A 27,404-nucleotide genomic window follows, 5' to 3' on the forward strand; every position below is an offset into this window, starting at 1 on the left:
TGGCATTGATTGCCAGATAACCCTTGATGCCAGTACTTTGTATGTGTGGGAGGGTGTTCTTTTGGGTACAGAATCCTGTTAATTGTCTGCAAGTGAAATGGGAAGCCATGTTAAAAGAGCTGTGCTACCTCTCCGCTATTAACCTCTTCTAGCAATGGAACGTTCCATCTTCTTAGTGTTCAGGAATGCCAAGCCCAAAGTGCAATACGTAAGAACATGTAAGAACTTAAGAAGACCCCTGCTGGATCAGACCAATGGTCCATCTGTTCCAGTAGCCTGTCTCACACAGTGGCCAACCAGTTCCTCCAGAGGGCCAACAACAAGGCAAAGAGATAAAAGCCTTCCCTGCTGGATCAGAGCAGTGGTCTATCTAGTCCAGCATCCTGTCTCACACAGTGGCCAACCAGTTCTTCTGGAGGGCCAACTACAGGACACAGAGGCTGAGGCCTTTCTCTAATAAGTACATGAGCCCTGATGGGTCAGAGTAGTGGTCCATCTAGTCCAGCATCCTGTCTCACACAGTGGCCAATCAGTTCCTATGTACAACCAACAACAGGGCACAGTGGCCAAGGCCTTCCCCGATAAGAATACAAGAAAAGCCGTGCTGGATCAGACCAGTAGTCCATCTAGTCCAGCACCATTTTCTCACACAGGGGCCAACCAGTTCCTCTGGATTGTCTGCAATGGGGCATAGAGGCCAAAAACACAGGAAGAGCCCTGTAGGATCAGACCAACATCCTGTCCCACACAGAGGCCAACCAGTTCCTCCGGAGGGCCAACAACAGAGCATGGAGGCTGAGGCCTTCCCCTTATGCTGCCTCCTGACTCTGGGATTCAGAGGATTAGTGCCTCTGGATGTGGAGGTTCTCCTCTGTTGCTATGGCTGCTGATCGATGGACTTATTCTCAGGGGTGGAATTCTAGCAGGAGCTCCTTGGCATATTAGGCCATACCCCATGACGTAGCCAATCCTCCAAGAGTTTACAAGGGAAGGACTGGCTACATCAGGGGTGTGTGGCCTAATATGCAAAGGAGCTCCTGTTAGAACTGCACCCCTGCTTATTCGCCGTGAATAAAAAAATATCAAGTCTTCTCAGCCTTCGATAAAGATGCCTAGAGTGCCCTTGGACACAAGAATTTTTTTTTTCTTTTTCAACTCACTCATCGATTTTCTTAGTAACAGTTTATTAAGTTACAAAATGGTGCTGAAACAAAATGGGATTTAGCTAGAAAACAGTGAAGGAGTTGGTAGAGTACTAACGACTTAAAGAAAACAGATTGTATCCGGTTAATAATATATAGTCTCTAGGAAGCAACAGTTCCACGGGGCCACCAAACAGAATCCCTTTGGATTCAGAGTCGGGAAGCAGAACAGACTGAGGCGGTCTTTCCAGGGAAGACAGGACAAGCGCTTTGGCGCTGTTGAAGACAAGTCAGTGTTTGAAGAAACTCACATTTTCCTTTTTGGAGGTACACACAAGATCCAGGCTGATCCTTCCTTATAATCAGCCAGACAGGAGACAGGGTTAGCTATACAGTATGAAATGTCAGGGGAAGACCGAACTGTTTCCAATTTTCAAAACGCAATCTTAAAAACCAGTGCACTCCAGAGCCCTTTCCAGAACCAGCTAGAAAGCAGAGAAATCTTCCAATGCGTCCGGGAAGGGAGACCCATGGAAGGCTTTTTGTGGCATAAGCTATCATCATTATTAGGGTGTTTTACACCACAGTGGATTCTGATGGTCTCAGGATATTAACCTAGGATTGGTTCAGCTTACTGGTTTGGGTGAACGAAAGACCTGGATGACTGGACTACTTGTTTAGGAGAGTAGAAAACACACCCAAACAAAATATAGTTATTGCTATTGAGAGTGAAATGGAAAGATGGGATTGCTAGCCATACTGGATGAGCTCACAGTTGCCCAGTTTTGAAAACTCCATGGTTCTCTTAATTCACGTAGGAGCTCAGCAGGACCAGCTCAAGAGCCTGAACTCTGGAAAATATTAAGAGTTCTGCTTAAATAAACGGGGAGGGGGAGAGGGCTTGGGAGGGGAGGGAATGAGGATGTAATCATTTAAACCGTCAGTCCAAGGATGCGATGTCAGAGGAGCACCGGCCTGTGCCCCTGGCTTCATATGTGTCTTCTCATTTCAACTAGCTGCAGATTCGGGCTGGATCCTGCAGTTGTCCTGCTAGCAGAAGTGGACCTTTCCCCACCTTTCCTTTCCTTTCCTCAGCAGCCCTGCTGAGGAAAGGAAAGGAAATCACTGCTAAGGGCTTGAAAAATCACCGGCCAAGAGGCTTCAGCGAGGAAAAGAGTCAGATAAGACGGTCTCTCCTCCCATCAGCAGAACAGCTATAAGATTCAACCCTATGATTTTACGACTCAAGTTATGACTAGCACCTGGGTAGGACCCCACCGGTCTGTTCCCCCAACAGCGGTGTCTCCCCCAACGCAAAGAGTCTTGTTGTAAGAGGTACCTGCAACACTCCATGTGCTGGGGGCAGGGGGGGGGGGCCCGCTGTTAACTGTACAGACATGCAAGGATCCAACCCCTTAGCAGAAGGCCTCTGTGTGCTGCCATTAATGGCACGGCCCAGCAGGATTCAACCCACCGGGCGTCGAGCAGATGAACTGCACCCAACTTACACGAGTCTCCCGAAAGCTTGAGCTCTCTGTAGGTCTATTTTAACTCAGGGTCTGCTCTTTTTTTCAGAATCCCGCAAACACCACTCGTAGCTTTGCCACGGCAAAATGCCCCATGGCAGACGGCCCTCCGTGGCAATGATCCGTCCATCAAATGGCTAATTTCAACTTCTTTTTCTTCGACTTCATGACAGCCGGCAGTGAAATCTTGAAGGCAGTCCTGGAATGAGTTTAAAAGAAAAGAGGTGTCGGATGGGTTACTGCTTCCCACAGGCATGCATTTATTCCATGTGCCCCAAAACTCTCCATCAAAGAAAACTGTGTAATTTATAACGCTGCCTCTAAAACTGGTTTTTAAGAGTACGCAGACCTGTGACTGCCTTTCATTATACTTTTAAGAGTAAAATGTGTTGGGGGGTGGGGGGGGATTTCCTTGGGGTTTGTGGTGGAGAGGAAATGAAACCTTTCTCCCTGCCATTCTTTCAGTAGAAATCAGCTAAAAGGGGACACAACAGGTTGAATACTGTACCTGCGGCAGGTGTGTGTTTGTTGTAGAGAGCCAGTGTGGTGTAGTGGTTAAGTGGGAGGACTCTTATCTGGGAGAACCGGGCTTGATTCCCCACTCCTCCACTTGCAGTTGCTGAAATGACCTTGGGTCAGCCATAGCTCTCGTAGGAGTTGTCCTTGAAAGGGCAGCTTCTGGGAGAGCTTTCTCAGACCCACCTACCTCACAGGGTTTGATTCCCCCACTCCTCCACTTGCAGCTGCTGGAATGGCCTTGGGTCAGCCATAGCTCTCCTAGGAGTTGTCCTTGAAAGAGCAGCTTCTGGGAGAGCTTTCTCAGACCCATCTACCTCACAGGGTTTGATTCCCCACTCCTCCACTTGCAGCTGCTGGAATGGCCGTGGGTCAGCCAGAGCTTTTGCAGGAGTTGTCCTTGAAAGGGCAGCTTCTGTCAGAGCTCTCTCAGCCCCACCGCAGGGTTTGATTCCCCACTCCTCCACTTACAGCTGCTGGAATGGCCTTGGGTCAGCCATAGCTCTCATAGGGGTTGTCCTTGAAGGGGCAGCTGCTCTAAGAGCTCTCTCAGCCCCACCTACCTTGCAGGGTTTGATTCCCCACTCCTCCACTTGCAGCTGCTGGAATGGCCTTGGGTCAGCCATAGCTCTCGTAGGAGTTGTCCTTGAAGGGGCAGCTGCTCTAAGAGCTCTCTCAGCCCCACCCTCCTCACATGGTGTCTATTTTGGGGGAGGTGGAAGGTAAAGGAGATTGTGACCGCTCTGAGATTCAGAGTATAGGGGGGGATATAAATCCTGTATCATCATCTTTTTAATCTTAATGCTGGACAAGCTGATCAGAGATTTCTCAGAGCTCATTTAGCCAGGTTCTAGGGGGTTAGAATTTTTAAGGACTGCCAAGGTGAAAAGGCAATCCAAAAGGGAATGGAAAAGAGGGTCTGGAGGGAGCAGTTAAGTTCCTTGCAGGGCCAAAAAGACAGGGGAGAAGACTGTGGGATCTAGAGGGCATCAAGGCATTCCTGTACCTCTTGCCATTAACACTGAGGGCCAGCAACCTGTGTTGCTTTTATCAAGTGGAGATGGACAGGATACCGAGCAGGATTACAGATACACAGAACAGACACAGCCCTTTACTTCATAGCGTCATAGAGTTGGAAGGACCTCCGGGGTAATCTAGTCCAACTCTCTGCACAATTCAGGACATTCAGAATGCAGGAAATTCACTGCCCCCACCCCCACCCCCAGCAATGTTCCAAGCTGCAGAGTCTTGTGAGCAAAACTTCTACTTTGTGGCCTACTGGCATTAAAGGAAAGGTCCCCTGTGCAAGCACCAGTCACTTCCGACTCTGGGGTGACGTTGCTTTCACGATGTTTTCACGGCAGACTTTTGACGGGGTGGTTTGCCATTGCCTTCCCCAGTCATCTACGCTTTCCCCCCAGCAAGCTGGGTACTCATTTGACCGACCTCGGAAGGATGGAAGGCTGAGTCAAACATTAGGCCGGCTGCCTGAATCCAGCTTCTGCTGGAATTGAACTCAGTTCGTGAGCAGAGAGTTCAGATCACAGTACTGCAGTACTGCTGCTTTACCACTCTGTGCCACGGGGCCGCTGCTAAAGCTGTGAGCTACTGCATAAATTATTATGCTCTGGGGTCATTCTTCCTGAGCTAAGACAAAAATGTGTGAGCTGGAGGCTAAGAATCTGTGAGCGCGCTCACACTAACTCAGCTTAGAGGGAACGCCCACCCCCAGTGATCTCTGCTCGATGGCAAAGAAACCTCCAGGGATCCCTGGCCAAACTGGCCTAGAAACAACTGCCTGATCTCAAAATGGCAATTAGCATTTCCTTGGGGGGGCGTAAGAAAGGGCCACGAGAGCTAAGCACTGATGCAACCCTTCCTGCCCTCCTTTTCATGATCTGTCTAATTCACAGCATCAGCATCGCTGTCAGATGGCCATGCAGCCTCTGTTGAAAAACCTCCAAAGAAGGAGAGCCCGCCACCTCCCGAGGAAGCCTGTTCTATTGGCTGTTCCACCCATAAAACTTGTACCAAACCCAACTATCGATGGATTCATAGAATCAAAGCATCATAGAGTTGGAAGGGACCTCCAAAGGCATCTAAGTCCAACCCTCTGCATAATGCAGGAAACTCACAAATACTTTCTCCTCACACACGCATATACATCCCCAGTGATCCCTGCTCCATGCCCAGAAGATGGCAAAAACTTCCAGGGCCCCTTGGCAATCTGGCCTGGGGAAAAAGTTACTGACTGACTTCAAAGTGGCAAGCAGCATTTCCCTGGGGGTGTAAGGAAGACCCACAAGAACACAGCACTGATACAACCCTTCCTGCCCTCCTTTTCATAATCCGCCTGAGTTCACACAATCACAGACTCTTGACATCTCACAGACTCTTTGGGACACTTACTCGCAGGTGGTGCAAATGGGGCTGAAGCTGCAGAAGACTAGAAAAGAAGCAAAAAAAAAACAAGGGAAGTTTGGTTCAGGTCGTTCACGTCAAGCTCACTACTCAAGCAAAGCCCCGTAAACGCAGCTGGATCAACTCACTCGAGAGGCACACGGAGCAGACGTAGCCGATTTCGATGAGGTTCCTGTGGCAGAAGCAGGCAGCCCGGTAGTCCACGTGGACGGAGGGCGGCAGGATCAGCTGGGATCGTTGCTCTTGGTCAGGCAGGTACACCCACTGCAATCAGGAAACGGGGTTTTTTTAGGATTGGGGAGGCAGTCACTGGATAGAGGACCTGTAAGGGCTGTGTCACCGGAACAGGCCAGAGGGTCCAGCCAGCCCAGCACTTCATGATCTTCAACAGCAGCCAAACAGATGCTGTGGGAGCCTAGCTGTCCTCTGTTGCTTGCCCCCAGCAGCTGATATACTGCTGTTGAACATGGAAGTTCCATTTAGCTAAGGGACATGAACAGATTTTCATGGATACTCCATGAAAATGAAGACCAACCACAGAGTGTCAGTTTGGTGTAGTGGTTAAGTGTGCGGACTCTTATCTGGAAAAACCGGGTTTGAATCTTCCCTCCTCCACTTGCAGCTGCTGGAATGGCCTTCGGTCAGCCATAGCTCTTGTAAGAGTTGTCCTTGAAAGGGTAAATGGAGAGCCAGTTTGGTGTAGTGGTTAAGTGCACGGACTCTTATCCAGGAAAATCGGGTTTGATTCCCCACTTCTCCACTTGCACCTGCTGGAATGGCCTTGGGTCAGCCAGAGCTCTCGAAGAGGTTGTCCTTGAAAGGGCAACTGCTGTGAGAGCCCTCTGAATCCCACCCACCTCACAGGGTGTCTGTTGTGGAGGAGGAAGGGAAAGGAGATTGTGAGCCGCTCTGAGACGCTTCGGAGTGCAGGGCGGGATATAAATCCAATATCATCATCATCTTCTAAATGTTGTGAGAGCCCTCTCAGCCCCACCCACCTCACAGGGTGTATGTTGCGGGGGAGGAAGATAAAAGAGATCATAAGCTGCTCCGAGTCTCTGATTCAGAGAGAAGGGAGGGGTATAAATCCAATATCATCCATCATCATCATCATCTTCTTCAAAATATTAGAACGAAATAAACTTACCGATTTACATGAAAACTGATGTTGCTAATAGTTTGTGGCTGATTTGAACAAGATGGTCTTATACAGAGTCAAATCCTTGGTTCAGCTCACTCAGCACCTTCTATACTTTATGGCAGTGACTCCCAGGCAGAGAAAGGCCTTTCCAGCTCCCTTTTCTTGCGATCCTTCTGTGCTAGACAGCAAGCATTTTGCATGCAAAGCCATCCAGATACAAGCCCTTTGCCAATTCTTTTTCTTTACTTGGGGGGTGGTTATGATTGATTGTACTGAGCTTTCTCATAATGACATAGTGGTTAAATGTCAATCGTCCAGAATGTCTGGCTAGGAAGGTCTGGCTACTTTATTTCCATATCCCCACTGTTAAAGAGCAAAAAACCCTCCGTTTCAACATACTTTAACTTAGGGCTGTCGAACTCATTTGTTATGAGGGCCGAATCTAACATAAACGAGACCTTGTCTGGCCGGGCCGTGTCGGACTGGCCATGTGTGTGCCGATTAAAGATTAGGTAGCAGAGATATAAACTTTATAAAGGACACAGACACAATTAAAGTTTTTTTAAAAAATCTTAAAACATGCTTAAAACATTAGCACTTGTTGGTTTTAACGGTGCTTTCTTTGTATTTCTCCCGTGGGATCCAGGGAGCTTGGCAACGGAAGCTCTGGCTCTTTCCTTCCTTCCCCAGGGGATGAAGAGGGGGAGGAGCCTTAGCCAACAGAAGGAAGAGGGGCTTGGCTCTGTAGCTCTGCTGTGCAACTGAGAGAGCCTGGCAAAGCAAGCTATCCTTCCTCCCCTTCTTCCCCAAGGGAGGAGCCTCAGCCAATGGAGAAAATAGAGGTTTTGCTCTGTAGCTCCTGCGTGATCGAGCAAGCTTGGCAAAGCAAGCTGAAGGAAGCAAGAGAGAGGAAGACGGAAGCAGATGACAGCCAGTTGCTCAGGGGCCTGATAGGAGCCCAAATCAGGCCCCCAAGCCACGTTTGACACCGCTGCTTTAGCTGTTTTCAACAAAACAAAGTTTTGAGTCTGGTGGCACTTTTAAGACCAACAACGTTTTACTCAAGGTATAAGGTTTCGTGTGCTTGCACACTTCTTGAGACGAACAAAAGAAAACGTTGATGAGTGAAATCAAATAAACGCAGGAAACTTTGTTGGCCTTCAAGGTGCCCCTGGACTGAAACATTGTTCTGCTGCTTCCGACTGACACGGCTGCCCGCCTGGATCTGTTTTCGACAAAACTGTACTCGTCAGCTCAACGACGTTTCTTTAAATTTCCGTCTAGCAATTCTGAACAGCCGCAGTTATAAAAGTGGGTTGAAAGAGACACTCACCAGCAAATACTGCAGAAGAGATGGCACGTGAGGCACCTTCAAGTAAATCCCGCCAGTAATATCGCAAGCCTGGAAAACAGGTCCTCTTTTTTAAAAAATGGCAGCACCACACCAACAGGGCTAGGCGTCAACATGCCACTTTGCAAGCTCCTAGATCCCACGATTGTGAACAAAAATCAAAAACTGAAGGATAACAAACTCAGCTACCAGGAAACGTTTTGATGTCTAGAAGCTTATCTCAAGATTCTCATGGAGCGTGCTAGAAATAGGCAAAGCTAAAGAATATTAATTAGCATCTTCCATTCAGAACGACTCTCCAAATATAGATGCGTTTTGTGACGCTTTTGGAGCAAGATGCAATGCTGGGTGCAGTTGCAAACTCTCCCTCCACCCCAAGGGAAACCCACTAGGCTCCTTTGCTTTAGGACTCAGGGGTGGCCAACGGTAGCTCTCCAGATGTTTTTTTGCCTACAACTCCCATCAGCCCCAACCATTGGCCATGCTGGCTGGGGCTGATGGGAGGTATAGGCAAAAAACATCTGGAGAGCTACCATTGGCCACCCCTGCTTTAGGTAAGTAAGCAAGTAAGTAAAATTTTATTTGTATCCCGCCCTCCCCGCCTAGGCAGGCTCAGGGCGGCTAACAACATCTCATACATATACAATAATCAATATAAAAACTTTAAATTTAACGACAAAACTTAAATTTAACATCATTTAAAAACCAGTTAATGTATTTAAAATTCATAATTTAAATTCATCCGGCAGCAGCGGTGGCATTCTGATGCTAGTTTCTGCCAATTTGATTGGTTCCATGTTGACATAGGTCCTTGGACAGGACCGTGTTGACGGATCCTTAATTAACAACAATTCAGCAGTCGATATATGCTTGTTTGAAGAGGGGTAGTCTTGCAGGCCCTGCGGAAGTGATCAAGGTGTTTCAGGGATGGGTGAAACACCCCTGGCTTTAGGTGTTTCAGGGATGGGTGAAGGGGGAGCCTCTAACAGTTCTGTTCCCTGCTGCTCTTTGCTGACTGTCCTCCTGTTTTTAAAATCTCTTCCTCCTGGTGGCTTGCTCTTATTGGCTTTTAAACTCTTCTGCGCTGGTTTTCCTGCTGTCTTGAAGTTTTATGCTGGTTTTTCTTTTTTAACGACCCGCGGTGCTTCTGTTGACGTGACAGGGCGGCTTCGTACTGTTCTTAGCTTTGCAAATCACCCCACCACCTTCCCCCAGCTCCGTTCTTTCCTCGAGGCGTGAAAAGAAGATGAACAAGCAACCAAACATAGATCATACCTGCTGCAAGAGCCCTGAATCGGAGTCCAAAACGCAGGCGTCAATCAAAATGCTCTGAAAACGCAAATGAACAAAAAAAAAAAAAAAAAATTTAACTTTATAGAAGGGAGCAGGTGTGTGTGGGGCGGTGGACAGTAATATAACACAACAGAGTCATTCTCTAGGGTTTGTAGAATCTTTCGGGCTCAAGTGCCGTGTTCTACTGGAGAAAGTTTTCCTTCCAGACGTTTTGTTCTCAGCTGCGGAGAACATCCTCAGTGGCGTTGCAGCTTGGCGGGCGCTCTGACCTTCTTGGCTGCATCACTCAATGCACAGCAGCCAAGAGGGTCAGAGCGCCTGCTCCGGCTGCAACGCCACTGAGGATGTTCTTTGCAGCTGAGAAGGAAACGTCTGGAAGGAAAACTTTCTCCAGTAGAACACGGCACTTGAGCCCGAAAGATTCTACAAACCCTAATGATGTTACCAGCCGTGAAAACCTGAAATCTTTGCTAGAGTCATTCTCTGTTTGGCACCGTCTAGGATACACTTGGTTGTTTGTTCTGTTTCTCTGGAAAAAAGGAAGGTTCCTTCTCTTGCTTGCATCCCCAGGAAGGGCAGGCAGGCAGGTGAGTTGATCAGAACACAGGGGCAAGACAGATTTCTCCTCACGTCTATACTCACTAGTCCAATCGGTCAAGCTTAGACTCCCTTGCATGCACCCTTTCAGGTCCAATCTATGATTGATGGTGAGGGGTCTGAAGACCAAGTCTAGGGGAGAGATGCTGGCTCAGTGGTAGAGCATCTGCTTGGTAAGCAGAAGGTCCCAGCTTCAATCCCCGGCATCTCCAAAAAAGAGTCCAGGCAAATAGGTGTGAAAAACCTCAGCTTGAGACCCTGGAGAGCCGCTGCCAGTCTAAGTAGACAAGACTGGCGTTGATGAACTGAGGGTCTGATTCAGTATAAGGCAGCTTCATATGTTCATATAAGTCCTATGAAGAAAGGCTGAAGGAGGTGGGTATGTTTAGCCTGGAGAGGAGGCAACTGAGAGGTGATAGGATCACCATCTAAGCACTTGAAGGTCTGTCCTATAGAGGATGGTGTGGGATTGTTTTCTGTGACCTCAGAAGGTAGGACCAGACCCAACAGGTTGAAGTGAAATCAAAAGAGTTTCCGGCTCAACATTAGGAAGAACTTCCTGACCGTTAGAGCAGTTCCTCAGTGGAACAGGCTTCCTCGGGAGGTGGTGGGCTCTCCTTCCTTGGAGGTTTTTAAACAGAGGCTAGATGGCCATCTGACCGCAAAGATCCTGTGAATTTAGGGGGTGGTATTTGTGAGTTTCCTGCATTTGCAGGGGGTTGGACTACACCCTGGAGGTGCCTTCCAATTCTTTGCCTCTATGATGCCTCCACTTAGAAAGAGACAGTCATTATTGGAACCGACGATGCTACATTAGATAAACCGACGGTCTGATTTAGTGTTGGGTAGTAGTCAGAGTGGCCTGTCTTCCATCCGTTCGCTCAGCAAAGTTTGACGCCTCCTTCCTACTTAATGAGCATTCCTTCAATTTAATTTCAAGGGAGCGGCTCTGCAGTAAAAGAGGAAGCTTCAAGTCCTGCAGCATTTCAGACACCAGCAAGATTTCCTGGGTATAAATTTTCAAGGGACACGTCTCTTTGACTCTCAAAAGCTTACACCTTTAAAACCTTGCTGGTCTTCAAGGAGCTGCTTGACAGGTCTTGTTCTTCCTCCAGCTGAAGCAGCTCTTCCTCCGGTGACAAAGCGCTTAAAGTTGGAGAAAGGTTCTTAGGCTGGGAGGAGGGCTTCCTGTTTCGTTCAGCTGAGTGGGAGGCAACAGGACGCTCTCACTGGGGAGACCTGGGTTCAAAGGGAGTTCAATTCTCCGTCTGGAAGAAACGTTTGTAATTCTCCTTAAGACCAAAGTACACCACCAAGTCTTAAGAGGTGGAAGCGGCCTCTCAGGCCTTCTGGTCCCAATAGAAAATAAGATGATATTGGATTTATACCACACCCTTCAATCTCCTTTCCCTTCCTCCGCCATGACAGACACCCTGGGAGGTGGATGGGGCTGAGAGAGCTCTCCCAGAAGCTGCCCTTTCAAGGATACCTCTGCAAGAGCTATGGCTGACCCAAGGCCATTCCAGCAACTGCAGGTGGAGGAGTGGGGAATCAAACCTGATTCTCCCAGATAAGAGTCCACGCACTTAACCACTACACCAAACTGGCTCTCAGGAGACAGAGGTGGGTGGGGCTGAGAGGGCTCTCCCAGCAGCTGCCCTTTCAAGGACAACCTCTGCCAGAGCTATGGCTGACCCAACGCCATTCCAGCAGCTGCAGGTGGAGGAGTGGGGAATCAAACCCAGTTCTCCCAGATAAGAGTCCACGCACTTAACCACTTCACCAAACTGCCTCTCTCCACTACACCAAACTGGCTGGAAGAAGAAGACTGCAGATTTATACCCTACCCTTCTCTCTGAATCAGAGTCTCAGAGAGGCTTACAATCTCCTTTATTTCTTTCCTCCACTACAGACACTCTGTGAGGTGGGTGGGGCTGAGAGCTATGGCTGACCCAAGGCCATTCCAGCAGCTGTAAGTGAAGGAGTGGGGAATCAAACCCGGTTCTCCCAGATAAGAGTCCGCGCACTTCACCACTACACCCAACTGCCTCTCTCCACTACACCAAACTGGCTGGAAGAAGAAGAAGAAGACTGCAGATTTATACCCTACCCTTCTCTCTGAATCAGAGTCTCAGAGAGGCTTACAATCTCCTTTATTTCTTTCCTCCACTACAGACACTCTGTGAGGTGGGTGGGGCTGAGAGCTATGGCTGACCCAAGGCCATTCAAGCAGCTGTAAGTGGAGGAGTGGGGAATCAAACCTGGTTCTCCCCGATAAGAGTCCGTGCACTTCACCACTACACCCATCTGGCTTTGATCACTGCAGAAAATCCAAAATCAGAACATCCCTGATAAATGGTTGCCCAACCTCCGCTCCAAGACCTGCAGGAAGGGACAGTCCACCTAGCTAGTTACTCAAACTGCCCTTACCCTTAGGGAGTTTCTCCTAATGCTCAATCAACACCTAACACTCAATCAAGCCCACTAGGTCTAATCCTCTCTGGAGCAGCAGAGGACAAGCCCTCGCCCTCTTCTATGGGGCAGCCCTCCAGACAGTTGATGAATATAGCCAGAGGTGGCCAAACTTGCTTAATGTAAGAGCCACATCGATTAAACATCAGATGTTTGAGAGCCACAAGATATGAACACTCAGATGTTTAAGAGCTACAAGACATGAAAATCAGATGTTTTGAGAGCTGGGAGGGAGGGAGAGAGGGGGGGAGGGAGTGAAGGCAGGCAGGCAAATAGATGGGGGAAAGGAGCAGTGAAAAAAAAGTGACTTTAAATGCTTTCTCTGGGCTGTCAGCCGGCTTGGCTTGGAGGAGCGCTTCAAAGAGACAAATGCCTTTTCCAAGCCAGCCGTTGAGGTGGCGGGGGCTCCAAGAGCCACACAATATGTGTGAAAGAGCCACAGTTTGGCCACCCCTGAATAGAGCCGTGCCTCTCCCCGCCACCCTCATCAAGGTTCAACATCTCCAGTTTCTTCAACCGTTCCTTGTGAGATGAAGAAGATGATATTGGATTTATATCCCGCCCTCCACTCCGAAGAGTCTCAGAGCGGCTCACAATCTCCTTTCCCTTCCTCCCCCACAACAGACACCCTGTGAGGTAGATGAAGATATTGGATTTATATCCCGCCCTCCACTCCGAAGAGTCTCAGAGCGGCTCACAATCTCCTTTCCCTTCCTCCCCCACAACAGACACCCTGTGAGGTGGGCGGGGCTGGAGAGGGCTCTCACAGCAGCTGCCCTTTCAAGGACAACCTCTGCCAGAGCTATGGCTGACCCAAGGCCATGCTAGCAGGTGCAAGTGGAGGAGTGGGGAATCAAACCCGGTTCTCCCAGGTAAGAGTCCGTGCACTTAACCACTACACCAAACTGGCTCTCCAGTAAGGCCAGTTTCCCAGACCCCCTGACTCCACTAGCGACCCTCCTCTGACCGCATGACGTTAATATCATTTTAAATAACTAGACCCAGGTACTCCAGGATGAAGTTCAGCGAAACTCTTCAGGATGAAAGAGGGCGTTTACGGGCAGCGGGTATAATCAGCCCGGGGAAATCACCTGCTTCTGGGCCGCGAAGATGACGTTCATGAAGTTCATGTACTGGAAGGCGCTGTCCTCTGCGGCTTTTATGACCTAAGAAAGACACGCGGCGGCCGTTAGTCCGTGTGCTCTGCTCAGCCGAGACGGCAGGTTGCCAAGATTTGTTATGGGAACTGGGGGTGGAAGCGGAGCATCTTACCAAAATCCTTGACTTAATTTCTTGGCTGGCTAAACAATGGAGAAGAAAAGAAAAGAGAACGTTAGCGCTTCCAAGCCATTCCACAGAGTATCCTCTGGAATCATTCTGTCCACTAAAGTCGTATGGAGATGTAACCATGGTTGTGCTCCCTCTAGGCTGCAGAGTCTAGTGAGCAAAAATTCTACTTTGTGGGCTACAGGCATTAAAGTTGTGAGCTACTGGCTTTAAACCTGTAAGCTACTGGCATTAAAGTTGTGAGCTACTGGCATTAAACCTGTGAGCTACTGGCATTAAAGTTGTGAGCTACTGGCATTAAACCTGTGAACTACTGGCATTAAACCTGTGAGCTACTGGCATTAAAGTTATGAGCTACTGGCATTAAACCTGTGAGCTACTGGCATTAAACCTGCGAGCTACTGGCATTAAACCTGTGAGCTTCTGGCATTAAACCTGTGAGCTACTGGCATTAAAGCTGTGAGCCACTGGAATTAATGTTGTGAGCTACTGGCATGAAAGTTGTGAGCGACTGCATAAATTAGCATGCTCTGGGGTCCTCCTTCCTGAGCTAAGACAAAAAAGTGTGAGCTGAAGACTAAAAATCTGTGAGCTAGCTCACACTAACTCAGCTTAGAAGGAACACTGGAACTTGTAACCATGGCTGGAGAGCCAGTTCAGTGTAGTGGTGAAGTGCGCGGACTCTTATCTGGGAGAACCGGGTTTGATTCCCCACGCCTCCACTTGCAGCTGCTGGAATTGCCTTGGGTCAGCCATAGCTCTCAGATGAAGCTGCCTTATACTGAATCAGACTGTTGGTCCATCAAAGGGCATTAAAGGGCAGCAGCTGTAAGAGCTCTCTCAGCCCAACCTACCTCACAGGGTGTCTCTTGTGGGGGAGGAAGGTAAAGGAGATTGCGACCTCTCTGAGACTCTAAGATTCAGAGTATAGGGCGGGATATAAATCCAATATCATCTTCTTCTTCTTCCCTGGTTAAACTGGTATGTCTAAATACCTAGATCAGAACTAGCTGCAAACCAAGATGTGAAACCGTGGTTTTAAGAACCTGGTCAGCATCAACCACATTAAATGCCAGATAGGCACCAAACAGATGATGCTAAAGTCAATTTTGCCCTCTCCTCAGCATCTCTGCCTGCAGGGTACCAACTAGGTCTCACTGATGCCACCCTCACATGCCTTCAAGAGTTCAGTCTGGCAAGCTAGGCTATGGCTTCACTCAGGGCTTTTTTTGTAGCAGGAACTCCTTTGCATATTAGGCCACCCACCCCTGATGTAGCCAACCCTCCTGGAGCTTACAGTAGGCCCTGTACGAAGAGCCCTGTAAGGAATTCTAGCAGGACCTCCTTTGCCTATTAGGCCACACCCCCCTGATGTAGCCAATCCTCCTGGAGTTTACAGTAGGCCCTGTACCAAGAGCCCTGTAAGGAATTCTAGCAGGACCTCCTTTGCATATTAGGCCACCCACCCCTGATGTAGCCAACCCTCCTGGAGCTTGCAGTAGGCCCTGTACGAAGAGCCCTTTAAGCCCTTGAGGGATTGGCTACATCAGGGGTGTGTGGCCTAATCAGGACTTCTTTTGTAGCAGGAACTCCTTTGCCTATTAGGCCACACGCCCCTGATGTAGCCAACCCTCCTGGAGCTTGTACAAAGAGCCCTTTAAGCCCTTGGAGGACTGGCTACATCAGGGGGTGTGTGTCCTAATCAGGACTTCTTTTGTAGCAGGAACTCCTTTGCCTATTAGGCCACACGCCCCTGATGTAGCCAATCCTCCTGGAGCTTGCAGTAGGCCCTGGAAGAAGAGCCCTGTAAGCCCCTGGAGGATTGGCTACATCAGGGGTGTGGCCTAATATGCAAAAGTTGTTCCTGCGACCAAAAAAGGCCCTGGTTTCACTCTACATTTTGGGGCCTCGCCAAGTTTAACCCACGCGGGGAACTAACCGTGGTTAACTCATGTATGGGTATTTTGCTACCGAAAGAGAAAAAACAGGAACAGTTCTACACTGGGTCCCGTTCTGGGGGTGAAGGCTTTGCTGGCTGCTCCTTCCTGACCGCTGCTGAGACAATCGTCCTCTCAGACTACCTTGCGACCCCGTCCCACCCTGCCTGCTTCTCTCAGTGGAGTGAGGGGGCCCCCTCGGCCAGTCACCTAAAGTGATGGGTGTAGAAGCCTTCAGCCGCCTTCATTCCAAACCGATTTAAATGGTTTTAATGTTTGACTTGTAATATATGATTTTAATGCATGATTTATAATATGTATTAATGATCTATCACACGTATTGTGATTGTTGGAAGTTTTTATGCTGTGAGCCGCCCTAAGCCTGCTACGGTGGGGAGGGCGGGATATAAATTAAATATTGTTGTTATTATTATTATTATTATTAGTGAAGCACAAGGCTTTTTTTTTGTAGCAGGAATTCCTTTGCATTTTAGGCCACACACCCCTGATGTAGCTCATCCTCCAGGAGCTTACAGGGTTCTTCTTCCATGGCCTACTGTAAGCTCCAGCTGGATTAGCTACATCAGGGGTGGGTGGCCTAATAGGCAAAGGAGTTCCTGCTACAAAAGAAACCCTGATTAAGACACACACCCCTGATGTAGCCAATCCTCCAAGAGCTTACAGGGCTCTTCTTCCACAGCCTACTGTAAGCTCCAGGAGGATTGGCTACATCAGGGGTGTGCGGCCTAATATGTAAAGGAGTTCCTGCTACAAAAAAAGCCCTGATTAGGACACACACCCCTGGCGTAGCCAATCCTCCATGAGTTTACAGGGCTCTTAGTACAGGGCCTACCATAAGCTCCAGGAGGATTGGCTACATCAGGGATGTGCAGCCTAATATGCAAAGGAGCTCCTGCTACAAAAGAAGCCCTGATTAGGCCACACACCCCTGATGTAGCCAATCCTCCTGGAGCTTAGAGGGCTCTTAGTGCAGGGCCTACTGTAACCTCCAGGAGTGTTGGCTACATCAGGGATGTGCGGCCTAATAGGCAAAGGAGCTCCTGCTACAAAAAAAGCCCTGGTAATGCTACAGCTTCAAGAAGCAAAGACAGTGAAGGATGGGCATCGCCTCTGGAATAGTGGCAGCCACAGCCATGCCCTCCCCTAACGACCAATAGAAAGAAAATTCTTGCACTCTGTGACTTCCCAGAAAGATGTCAAGGAACGGAGTTCCCATCCAACCACCAGTTCTGGAGTTGGGGCAGCCCTGTCCCCCGCACAGTGGAGGGAGAAAGAGCAGGTGGGCAGAAAACTTGGTAGGTGGACCCCCCACCCCCCCAGCTTCAAGCAGGGGAAACGGGCTCCGTGACAGGTGAGGCGAAGATGCGAACGCATGGAGCCTCCAGCCATGGCCGGCATCACCCTCTGGAGTTGCAGTTGGCCAATGAGGAGGAGAAACGGAGAACAGCTTGGCTCAGACTTGCCGGCTCCAAGCAAGTCCCTCCCATCTCACAGCAGTGGGCGACGATGGACCCACGGGGGGAGGAATGCAGGTGAGTCTACTCCCACAGCTGGTGCAAAACATCAGCAACCAATTTATTGTATGCGGCCAACGGCCATCGCAATACAAGGCTAAATGCAGTATCACAATAAGTGAGCAAACCGAAATAAAGAATGGTCAAAGAAAAAGAAAAATACCCCCGCGGCTGGTGATTCTGAGAGGCCATCTTTGAGCTTTGCCCAGGGACCCAGAATCACTATGACAACACTGACCATCCCCCTCCCCAAAAACCACGGGAAAATGTTGAGAGCAGAAGTCTCTCCGTTTGCTCCCATTTCCAAAAGCGCAGCGACAATTTAAAAGTCACAGTACCTTTTCCCTCTTTAGTTATTCTGTGAATATCTGAGGCGCACAACGTTCAGGAATCAAAGTTTTGATGATACTTTTGAGAACATCTGAGGAACATCACAGCAGGGCCTCCTGCGCTTGGGAGCATTGTTGCGGAAAGAAAATTAGTTACTTGCATTCCCTAACAGATGTGATGTAACCATTTTTCCTTTCTCCCTCAGAAGTCGATGTTACTAATCACTGCCTTGTAAACAGGCAAAAACGTGATCCAACAGAAACCCTTTGTCCTTTGTGAGCTTCCTCTGGCATGTTCTTAGAGAGGCAGCATTAAAAGGTTCTAAATAAATATCAAATGAAACCCAGTCGAAATGGTTAGCCCACTTCCTTCCTGATTCAGTGCTGGGGAGACTAAGATTAAATTATGCATGGGACAGAGAAGATAGAAAGAAGCACTTTTCCTCCTCTCTCACAATGCAAGAACTCTATGAAATTAACAAGCACTAGGTTTAGAACAGATTTTTTAAAAAGTACTTCTTCACCCAAAGAGTAATTAATACGTGGAATTCACTGCTGCAGGAAGTCGTGGCAGCTACAAGCATAGACAGCTTCAAGAGGGGATTGGATAAACATCTGGAAAAGAGGTCCACCAGTGGCTATAACCTACAAAGTATAGATGGAACTCTCTGTCTGGGGCAGTGATGCTCTGTAATCTTGGTGTTGGCGGGGGAGGGGGGGGGACAGTGGGAAGGCTTCTGGTATCCTGGCCCCACTGATGGACCTCCTGAAGGCACCTGGTTTCTATGGCCACTGTGTGACACAGCGTTGGACTGGAAGGGCCATTGGCCTGATCCAACTTGGCTTCTCTTATGTTCCCCCAGGTTCATTCCCCAACATCGCCAGCTAAAGAGCAGACACAGGCAGGAATAGACAAGAGGCAGCCTTACACTGAAACAGACAGCTGGCCCACTGAGGTCAGTATAGTCTACTCAGACTGGCAGTGGGTCTCCAGGATCTCGGGCAGAGGTCTTTCATACCTCCTATCAACTGGAAATACCTCCTTTCAACTGGAAATGCCAGGGATTGAACCTGGGACCTTCTGCATGCCAAGCACAAGCCAGTTTGGTGTAGTGGTTGTGTGCGGACTCTTATCTGGGAGAACCGGGTTTGATTCCCCACTCCTCCACTTGCACCTGCTGGAATGGCCTTGGGTCAGCCATAGCTCTGGCAGAGGTTGTCCTTGAAAGGGCAGCTGCTGTAAGAGCCCTCTCCAGCCCCACCCACCTCACAGGGTGTCTCTTGTGGGGGAGGAAGGGAAAGGAGATTGTTAGCCGCTCTGAGACTCTTCGGAGTGGAGGGCGGGATATAAATCCAATATCTTCTTCTTCTTCCACTGAGCCACGGCCCCTTCCCTAATCTCAAGGAGGAAAAGACCTTTCTCCACCTGAGACCATGGAAAGCCCATCAGAGTAAATACTGAAGCAGAAGAACTCCTATCAGAGTAAATATCAAAGTAGAAGAACTTCAGAGTAAATACCGAAGTAGAAGAACTGAAAGCCAGTTTGGTGTAGTGGTTAAGTGTGTAGACTCTTATCTGGGAGAACAGGGTTTGATTCCCCCCTCCTCCACTTGCACCTGCTGGAATGGCCTTGGGTCAGTCATAGCTCTCGTAAGAGTTGCCCTTGAAAGGGCAGCTGCTGTGAAAGCTCTCAGCCCCACCTGCCTCACAAGGTGTCTGTTGTAGGGGAAGAAGGAGATTGTGAGCCGCTCTTAGACTCTGATTCAGAGAGAAGGGCGGGATATAAATCTGCAATTCTTTTTCTTCTATTCTGGCGCCATCTAACACAACAAGGCAAGTTCTCTTCTCCGCTGTGGAAATTTAGACTATAAGCTCCCCGGGGGCAGAAGACTCTCTCACACCACACTATTTTCTTATGAAATTCTGAACCATTGTGAGATTCACAAATTAAATATTATCTAAACTCCCTACAGCCGAGAGTAATTGCAGAGAACAGCTTCGTGCATTGAAGAATGAAAATATCTGGGAAATTGGAAGGATACAGCAGAGTGCTTTGGCAAGGGACCCCGCAAGTAACGTCTCTGTTTGCTGGCCTTTAAGTTCAGCTGCAATTAAAGGGAGAGAAAAGAAAAGAACTGTTATAAGTTCATTCCTTGGCTTGAATACTGCACACTTGCTAACAGCGCTGTTTCCCCTCCCTTGGGCCACAAAGCCATCTTCTGTTGCTCGTCATGATGTCCACAGGTAAACCACCTGGGCAGCTAGAGAAGCCTGCCCAAAGAGGAGTCTAAAAAACCAGGAAAGCAAGAAAGAGATGCAGAAGGTCGGGATAAACTGGCTCTCATTGAACCAGAAAGTCATCTCACTTGTGGTTATGAGGTCCTTTATCTCCACCGCAATGGTTTCATTGATGGTGGTCAACAACTCATACTTCCCGTCTTTGCTGCCGGAAATGTTGGATTCCAGAGTGTTCCCTGCAGCCTCCCCAAAGAGATCGGCAGCTGCCCAGCGTTTTCCCGGGAACAAGAAGCGACTGCGAGAAACAGAAAACCGAGGTACATTTAGTGATAAAGAACTTCACCATACATATTTATGGGGAAATCAGATTCCGGAGAAACAACAGGTATTTCAGAGAGAGCGTGCCGTTCATTTCTACATATCATCGTCCCCAGATAAAATTTCTGTTTGCTGCACGTATTACCTGCTGTCGCCTGCATTCTTGTCTTCTGACGTAACACCACTTTCCTGCATCATAGCTGCATTCAGTGAAACCTAATAGTCTGTGCTTGTTCAGATTTCTGTAATCGTAGCCCATTGCTTATTAGATGTCTCATCGTATTGAATGCATTGACTTAAGCTGCGTATTCCAGTCTAAGTCTCCGTAAACAAGACAGACAATGTACGGGGCAAATAAATAAACCTGTGAGGTAGGTTAGGCCGGCTACACAAGTTTATAGGATTATCTTGGGAGAACACCAGCAAGGCTGCAGTCAAACTCCAGCAACTGTCTTGCTGAAATGGACTGAAGACCCACCTACTTTCACATTCTGTTTTCAAAAGATGTTCCTCCTTATGCAGTGTGCAATACACTGCCTTCCCTAGAATCTGGCATTCAGAGTTATCATTTGGGTTTGTTTTTTTTTAATATACTTCGGCGCTTTTTTTTTTAAGCAGGAATGCAGTTCTGGCTGGCTTGGCACCAGGGTTTGTGGCCTAATATGCAAATGAGTTCCCGCTGGGCTTTTTCTACAAAAAAAAGCCCTGGGCAGCCACAACAATATAGAGCATCGGAGTCCGAAATTTCTCCCTCTTAACTATATCTGCTCTCCCCCAGCCACGCATCTCTCCCCTGCTCCCCAGGCTATGTCCCGGGGGCCCACCCTATTGTAACCCAAAACACTGCAATACCTTTCTTGTATGTGACTGGCTATCACAGCAAGCTTGTTGTTACGGTTCATAAATAAGTGGCAGTTGCCCAAAACCATGACGGCGTCGAGGCATTTTGACAACGTAAACTGCAAGAAAAGAAAACAAATAGATTAACGGGAGCAAAACACACGGAGATGGTAAAAAAAAAGAGAGCATCTTGCAACTTGTATATATTTTAAAGATAGATTACAATTTTTAAGAGACTCATTCTATTTTAAGGAACCACGAGCATCTGTGTAGTGATCACTAGTTGCAGAGCTGTGAATTTATGCGAAGATTTTCTTTCACTCTCCCTACATTTCATTCTGACCAGGCTGCATGTGCAAACGGGCTCTCTGCGTGGGAAACAGACTTCCTCAATTCCTTTCTTTCTTTTCTTTTTGTATTCTTCTTTCTTTTTTTTATGTGTGCGTCTGCACCCAAAAGTCATATCAATCTCTGGTGGGGCTGGAGGATATTCAGGGAAGGGGCTCAAAAAGGCCTGCTCCCACCTCCCGACTGGGTATTTCAAGGACAGTCTCCCACCCAAGTACTAACCACAGTTCCCAAGATCTGACAAGACCAGGCTTGCCTGGACTATCCAGGTCAGGGTGCCTTCCGCAATTCCGAAGCACCCCCAGCAGCTCAACTGTATCCAGGTGTACCCAGAAATCAGTTCCAAGTGTGCAGGAAGACATATTTTCCAAGTAAGTGTGCTTAGGACTACATCCCTACAAGGAAGTTACTCTGAAAGCAGCAGAGACATCATAAAAGTAAATTTCAAGTTCCACTAGGACTGTCACATCTAAATCCAGTTGTCTGTTTATTTAATGCATGTATTAGCTGCCTTTCTACCTTGCAGAACTCAATGAAAGCTTACCATACAAACAAAACAACTTATTATTCAAAATAAAAAGACCAGTTTAAAATCTGTCTTAGGACTGCCCAGGGGGTGGAATTCTAACAGGAACTCCTTTGCATATTAGGCCACACCCCCTGATGTAGCCAATCCCCCGAGAGCTTACAAAAAAGAGCCTTGTAAGCTCTCGGGGGATTGGCTACATCAGGGGTGTGTGGCCTAATGTGCAAAGGAGCTCCTGCTAGAATTCCAGTCCTGGGACTACCAAGAAATAAAAACTAAGCTAGTCAAATGCAATCCTAAATAAAACTGTCTTCAGCTGCTTCCTAAATACTTGAAAATGAGGCGGGTCAGGCAAACCTCCCTGGGGAGGCTGCTCCATAACTGCGGGGCTGCCACTGAAAAGGCCATCCTTCATTTTCACGCCAGTTCAGCTTCTTTGATCAGTGGGACAGTCAGGAGGGTCATGAGTTATGAAGAAACCCAGCATAGTCAACAGCCTTATGAGACCCAAATATTGTGTGGCCCTACCTCAGATCCCGCTATCGCCTGCTTTCCCCACCAGATGGGGTTGGTGTCCACTATAATGACCAGCAGATTCAGTTCGTCCTCTGGAAAAACAAAAGACGTGCACATCAGAAAACACAGGTCAATGGCTTCCGTATAGGCATAACATACTGAGTCCGGTACAAGGTGCTGGTTATTACCTTTAAAGCCCTATATAGCCTGGGACCTGCCTACCTGAAGGACCGTCTCTCCCCACATGTTCCCCAGAGAGTACTGAGGTCGGGAACTCAAAACCTTCAAGCTATCCCTGGGTCAAAAGAAGCCCCCCTTCAATCAACTAGAGACAGGGCTTTTTCTGTTATGGCCCCTACATGGTGGAACCAGCTACCGGAGGAGGTGAGGGCCCTGCGGGACCTTACTCAGTTCCGCAGGGCCTGTAAGACAACCCTCTTCCGGCTAGCTTACACCTAAACTGAGATGGGAAACAAATGTAGCTTATTAGATTCTTGCTACTGATACTGTTATAAGATTTGATGTTTTAAGGTTTTAAATGGTTTGACTATTTTAACTGCTTATTTATGTAAATGTTAATTTAAATTTTGTTTTATTATCTGTTGTGAGCCGCCCTGAGCCATCTTTGTGGGAAGGGCGGGATACAAATCATAAATAAATAAATAAATAAATAATAAAATAGGCAGGTGAACAATTACTGCCTATAAAGAAAAGTCATATTTGTTCTTCTGCCTCCAATCACCGGTGGGTTGAAAGATCTGATCTACTGACAGCCGACTGACCAGCAGCAGCCACCATTGCCTCTTCCATCACCCAATGGGGCACTTGCCACCAATACTCCCCCTAAGCTGTGGAGTCTTGTGAGCAAAAATGCTACTGGCATCCAAGTTGTGGGTCACTGCATAAACTAGTTTGCTCTGGGGACATTTTTCCTGAGCTAAGGCAAAAAGGTGTGAGCCGGAGGCTAAAAAACGTTGAGCTAGCTCACGCTAACTCAGCTTAGAGGGAACACTGCTTGTCACATGTTTCGGGGTGTCAAGTGCCTTGCCATTTTTTTCTGTTTGGTAAGAGTGCTTTCACTTTTGTCTCTTCACTTCTGCTGCGTCTATCTCCTTGCAACAATTATCAAAATTCCTTCACACTGGTCTGAGAGGGAAACCAAGGTCACGCCTCCAGATTAGGAGCATCTGCGAAAAAGGCCTGGGAATGTCTTCAGGGGAGGGATTGCTGCTTCCCGCTTTCTGGCTTCCCTCTTTCTTTTGAAAATGTAACGGTTTAAGATACCCTGTATAACAGGGCAAAAAGCCCGCCTTGCCAGTCTTTGCAAAGTCGGTCCTGCCTATACACATGCTGTCATGCGTCAATAAACAACCATTTATGAAGTGGACTGTTTGTGCTCTTTGAACTGCTGGAGTCTTGACACAGGGTAGTAGGCAACAAAGCCATTGCCCAGCAGGGCCTGCGGCTGGCAGGTGGTTCCTACATTGAAACGGCTGCTGCCAGAGGAACTGGAGGGAGGGTAAAATCTCCCCACGCTGTGGACCTCTGGGGATGGAAATTAAAGGCCCACCTTCCCCAGCAACCTTCACACTCCTATCCCAGCACTCCAGCAGCTGTTGAGAAGACAGCAAATTGAAACGCAGAGGATAGAAAAGCCATCATAGTAGCACAATGGCCCTCGACCTTTTTGGCACCAGGGACCAGTTTCATGGAAGACGATTTTTCCACGGACCGGTGGAGGGGGGGTTGCTGCCCCAAGCTGCCCCCCATACCCTGTCTTTGCCCCCCATGGGGGTCTTTAAATGGGTGGGGGGAGACTGGGGCTGTTACTGCTGCCTCCCCGCTAGGTGGCCAGGTGGCAGAAGGCCAATCTGCCGCCCCCTCTCATTTAAGGACGGGTCGATAAATGAGGGGTAGGTTAAGGTTGCAGCAGCACTGCCCCTTCCGCCAGCCTGGAACTCACTTCCACTGCCTCCCTGCCTCAGAGCAAGACCTCTTTCGTCCGCCCAGGTCCCAGGTGGGCAGAGGGGCTGCTCTGCCTTGCTATGCGACCCAGTTGCTAGCAGGCCACGGGCCAGGACTGGTCCACGGTCAGGTGGCAGGGGACCCCTGTAGTAGCAATCACCCTGGAAATGAGCAAAATGACTACAGTTGGGATGTGTGGGGTGGCTTACTGCCTTTTCTCCAGAGCCCGCTTGCTCTCCTTTGGAAGCCTTTGCAATCTCAGGGTCCGGCTGCTGAGCCTCATGCTGAGAACACACTGAGAAGGCAGAGAGGGAAGGCCCTTCCCCAGGTTCAGCAGTAGCGGGGAGAGACAACCCTGCAAGTTCAGAAGTGATCTCATTATTAAAAGTTGAAATGATACATTTCATATTATTGGCTGCATCTTATGTCCTGACCTGGGTGGCCAAGCTAACCTGACTTAATCAGAACTCAGAAGCTAAGCCAGGTCATTCCTGGGCAGTATTTGGATGAGAGGTAACTAAGGAAGTCCAGGGTCTCCACATAGAGGCAGGCAATGGTGAACTATCGGTGTTCATCTCTTGCCTTGAAAACCCTACAGGGTTGCTGTTAAGTTGGCTTTGACTCAACGACATTTTATGCACACGCAGCTGTATCACATATTCTTGGACTCGTGCGATTGAGGTGGCTTCAGAGGCAAATGGCTCTGCTAGTTGAGAATCAGTGCCAATGTGGCTCTTTGCGAGCCATGGAGTAAATACCACCAATCTAAGCCAAACAAAAGGCATGTACACCGTGGCTGTTACCAACGTCATCTTCAAGGCGGCACAAGTGTACTCTTAGGAGCCACATCTGGCTTAAAGCAGTATCCGGGGGGGGGGGGGGGGAAATCCAAACATATCAAAAATAATTTGGACATCTCTTTGAGATGTTATGTGGCGAGAGGCCATGGTGCAGTCATAAAGCTGTTGTTTGAAATGCAGACGGTCCCAGGTTCATTCCCTGGCACCTCCAGTTAAAAGGACCAGGCAGTAAGAAAGGCTTGAGCCTTTGGAGAGCTGCTGCTGCCGATCTGAGTAGACATTACTGACCTTGATGGACCGAAGGTCTCCTTTAGTTTAAGGCAGCTCTGCGCGTTCTACTTTCTCACACTGCTCTTGGATTAGCTATTCTGAGACATCTTAAAACCTGGGTGGGATTCTCAATAGCCATACTGTTCCTTTCTATACACCAAAAAATACCTTTTTAATTAAAAGCCAGGGAAGTACGCAGGGCTCTATGGGAGCTTTGATCCACGATTTATCCCATATCTGATTCAGGTAGGTCACCATGTTGGTCTGAAGCAATAGAAAAGAGGTGGCCAACGGTAGCTCTCCAGATGTTTTTTGCCCACAACTCCCATCAGCCCCAGTCAGCATGGCCAATGGCTAGAGCTGATGGGAGTTGTAAGCAAAAACATCTGGAGAACTACCGCTGGCCACCCCTGCAATAGAACAAAGCTTGAGTCCAGGGGCACCTTTAAAACCAACAAAAGTTTAATTCTGGGTATAAAGCTTTCACGCAAATGCACACGTACCTGGATACATATGAAGAAGTGTGCGTGCACTCAAAAGCTCATAGCCTGAATTAAATTTTGTTGGTCTCAAAGGAGACCCTGGACTGTTTTATCCCATCTCAGTTTAGCTGGCGATTTTTTAATCCATGTCTATGGGCAGCATCCAAAATAGTGCTGGCAGGAAATGCATTATCTGGAAAGCCTTTTAATCTAAATCTGTTTTTACAAGAAGGGAAGGTGGGTTAGAAATCGAAGGTATAAATCAGGGGTGGCCAAACTGTGGCTCAGGAGCCACATGTGGCTCTTTCAGACAAATACTGTGCAGCTCTTGAAGCCCCCACCATCCTGTCAGCCAACTTGGAGAAGGCAGTTCTTTCTTTAAATCACTTACCAAGCCAAGCCAGCTGGTGGCTTAGATAATGCACTTAAAGTTGTTTACTTTCTACATCTCCCTCCCTCCTCATATGTTTTTCTTCCTTTGTCTTGCGGCTCTTAAGCATCTGATGTTTGCGTCTCGTGGTTCTCAAACATCCGACATTAATTACATTAAGCAAATTTGGCCACCCTTGGTCTAAATAAACAGATATTTAGCTTCTAATGGATAAGCTATGCTCTCTTCAACTACGAAATCAGCAGTGTTCCCTCTAAGCTGAGTTAGCTCAGAGTTTTAGCCTCCAGCTCACACATTTTTGTCTTAGCTCAGGAAAAATGGCCCTAGAGAAAACTGATTTATGTAGGACAAAGCAGGAGTCAAGTTGCACCTTTAAGGCCAACCAATTTTTATTTATAACGTAAGCTTTCGTGTGCTCTTAAGCACACTTCATCAGACAAGGAATCCAGCACAGTGAGCAAAGCTGAGCAAAGCCATACAGAGCTGGTAGGCAGTGGCCCAGAATGCAACATGGTACAGATTTAGGAACCAATGACAGTGAAGTAAAATTATCTGGTAGGCAGTGGTTTAGAATGCAAAATGGTACAATGACAGAATAGTAAAATTAACAAATTGAGCAAACCCTTGATCTGAGTAGCATGAGCATGCGAAAGCAACAAAATTTATGTAGGAGCTCCCAACTTTAATGCCAGTTGCTCACAAAGTAGAATTTTTGCTCAGAAGACTGCAGCTTAGAGGGAACACTGGTCCTCAGTCACTCTTGTCACTCATATTGTTCTCCGCCATTTAAAAAAAAACGACTGGAAATTAACCGCCATCCCTCGCCCGGCGCCCCCCACTCACCCCCACTCATGGTGCCCAGCTGCACCCACAATCCCAGGGAGCCGTCGCTCGCTAATAAAGTCACGGACGGCTCCGGCGCGCTCCGTTGACGTCACCAGCAGGTCGTCTCTCATTCCCCCCATAGAGCTAGAACAAGACGTCATAACATTTCCGGTCTCCCAATGAGTCTTCTCCGCTCGAAGTCGCCACTTAGGTGTCACTGCGGAGATGCCGACGATGCCTAGACTCGACGGCGTTCGATCCTCACCGGAAGTTTATATTACCTCTAGCCTTTCCTAGCTCTATGCTTCCCCTCACGCTAATACACCGGAAGTGGGTG

At 48.3% G+C, this 27,404-nt stretch overlaps 1 protein-coding gene across 1 annotated transcript; it reads right to left on the reverse strand.

Annotated features, from left to right (window-relative positions):
* Nucleotides 1–1,167: 1,167 nt before the first annotated feature.
* On the reverse strand, nt 1,168–27,316 carry GTF2H3 (general transcription factor IIH subunit 3). The gene is made up of 13 exons (XM_060249236.1): nt 27,086–27,316; nt 22,347–22,426; nt 20,957–21,063; nt 19,915–20,081; nt 19,591–19,653; nt 17,557–17,586; nt 13,732–13,760; nt 13,551–13,625; nt 9,373–9,426; nt 8,080–8,148; nt 5,734–5,869; nt 5,594–5,630; nt 1,168–2,867 (listed from the first exon to the last, which is right to left on the reverse strand). Exons 1-13 carry the CDS (start codon nt 27,093–27,095, stop codon nt 2,798–2,800), a joined length of 927 nt encoding a protein of 308 aa, XP_060105219.1. The 5' UTR covers nt 27,096–27,316; the 3' UTR covers nt 1,168–2,797.
* Nucleotides 27,317–27,404: the final 88 nt, after the last annotated feature.

Source organism: Heteronotia binoei, chromosome 11 (genome assembly GCF_032191835.1).
Source record: "Heteronotia binoei isolate CCM8104 ecotype False Entrance Well chromosome 11, APGP_CSIRO_Hbin_v1, whole genome shotgun sequence".
In the NCBI taxonomy this organism is placed as follows: Eukaryota; Metazoa; Chordata; class Lepidosauria; order Squamata; family Gekkonidae; genus Heteronotia; species Heteronotia binoei.

What these genes read in the sequence shown, in the direction of transcription:
- GTF2H3 (XM_060249236.1), bottom strand. An exon ending in TCTTCGCGGCCCAGAAGCAG is followed by an intron (nt 9,427 to 13,550) that starts GTGATTTCCCCG and finishes TTGCGTTTTCAG; the next exon opens with AGCATTTTGATTGACGCCTG. An exon ending in CTCTTCTGCAGTATTTGCTG is followed by an intron (nt 5,870 to 8,079) that starts GTGAGTGTCTCT and finishes TCCTGATTGCAG; the next exon opens with TGGGTGTACCTGCCTGACCA.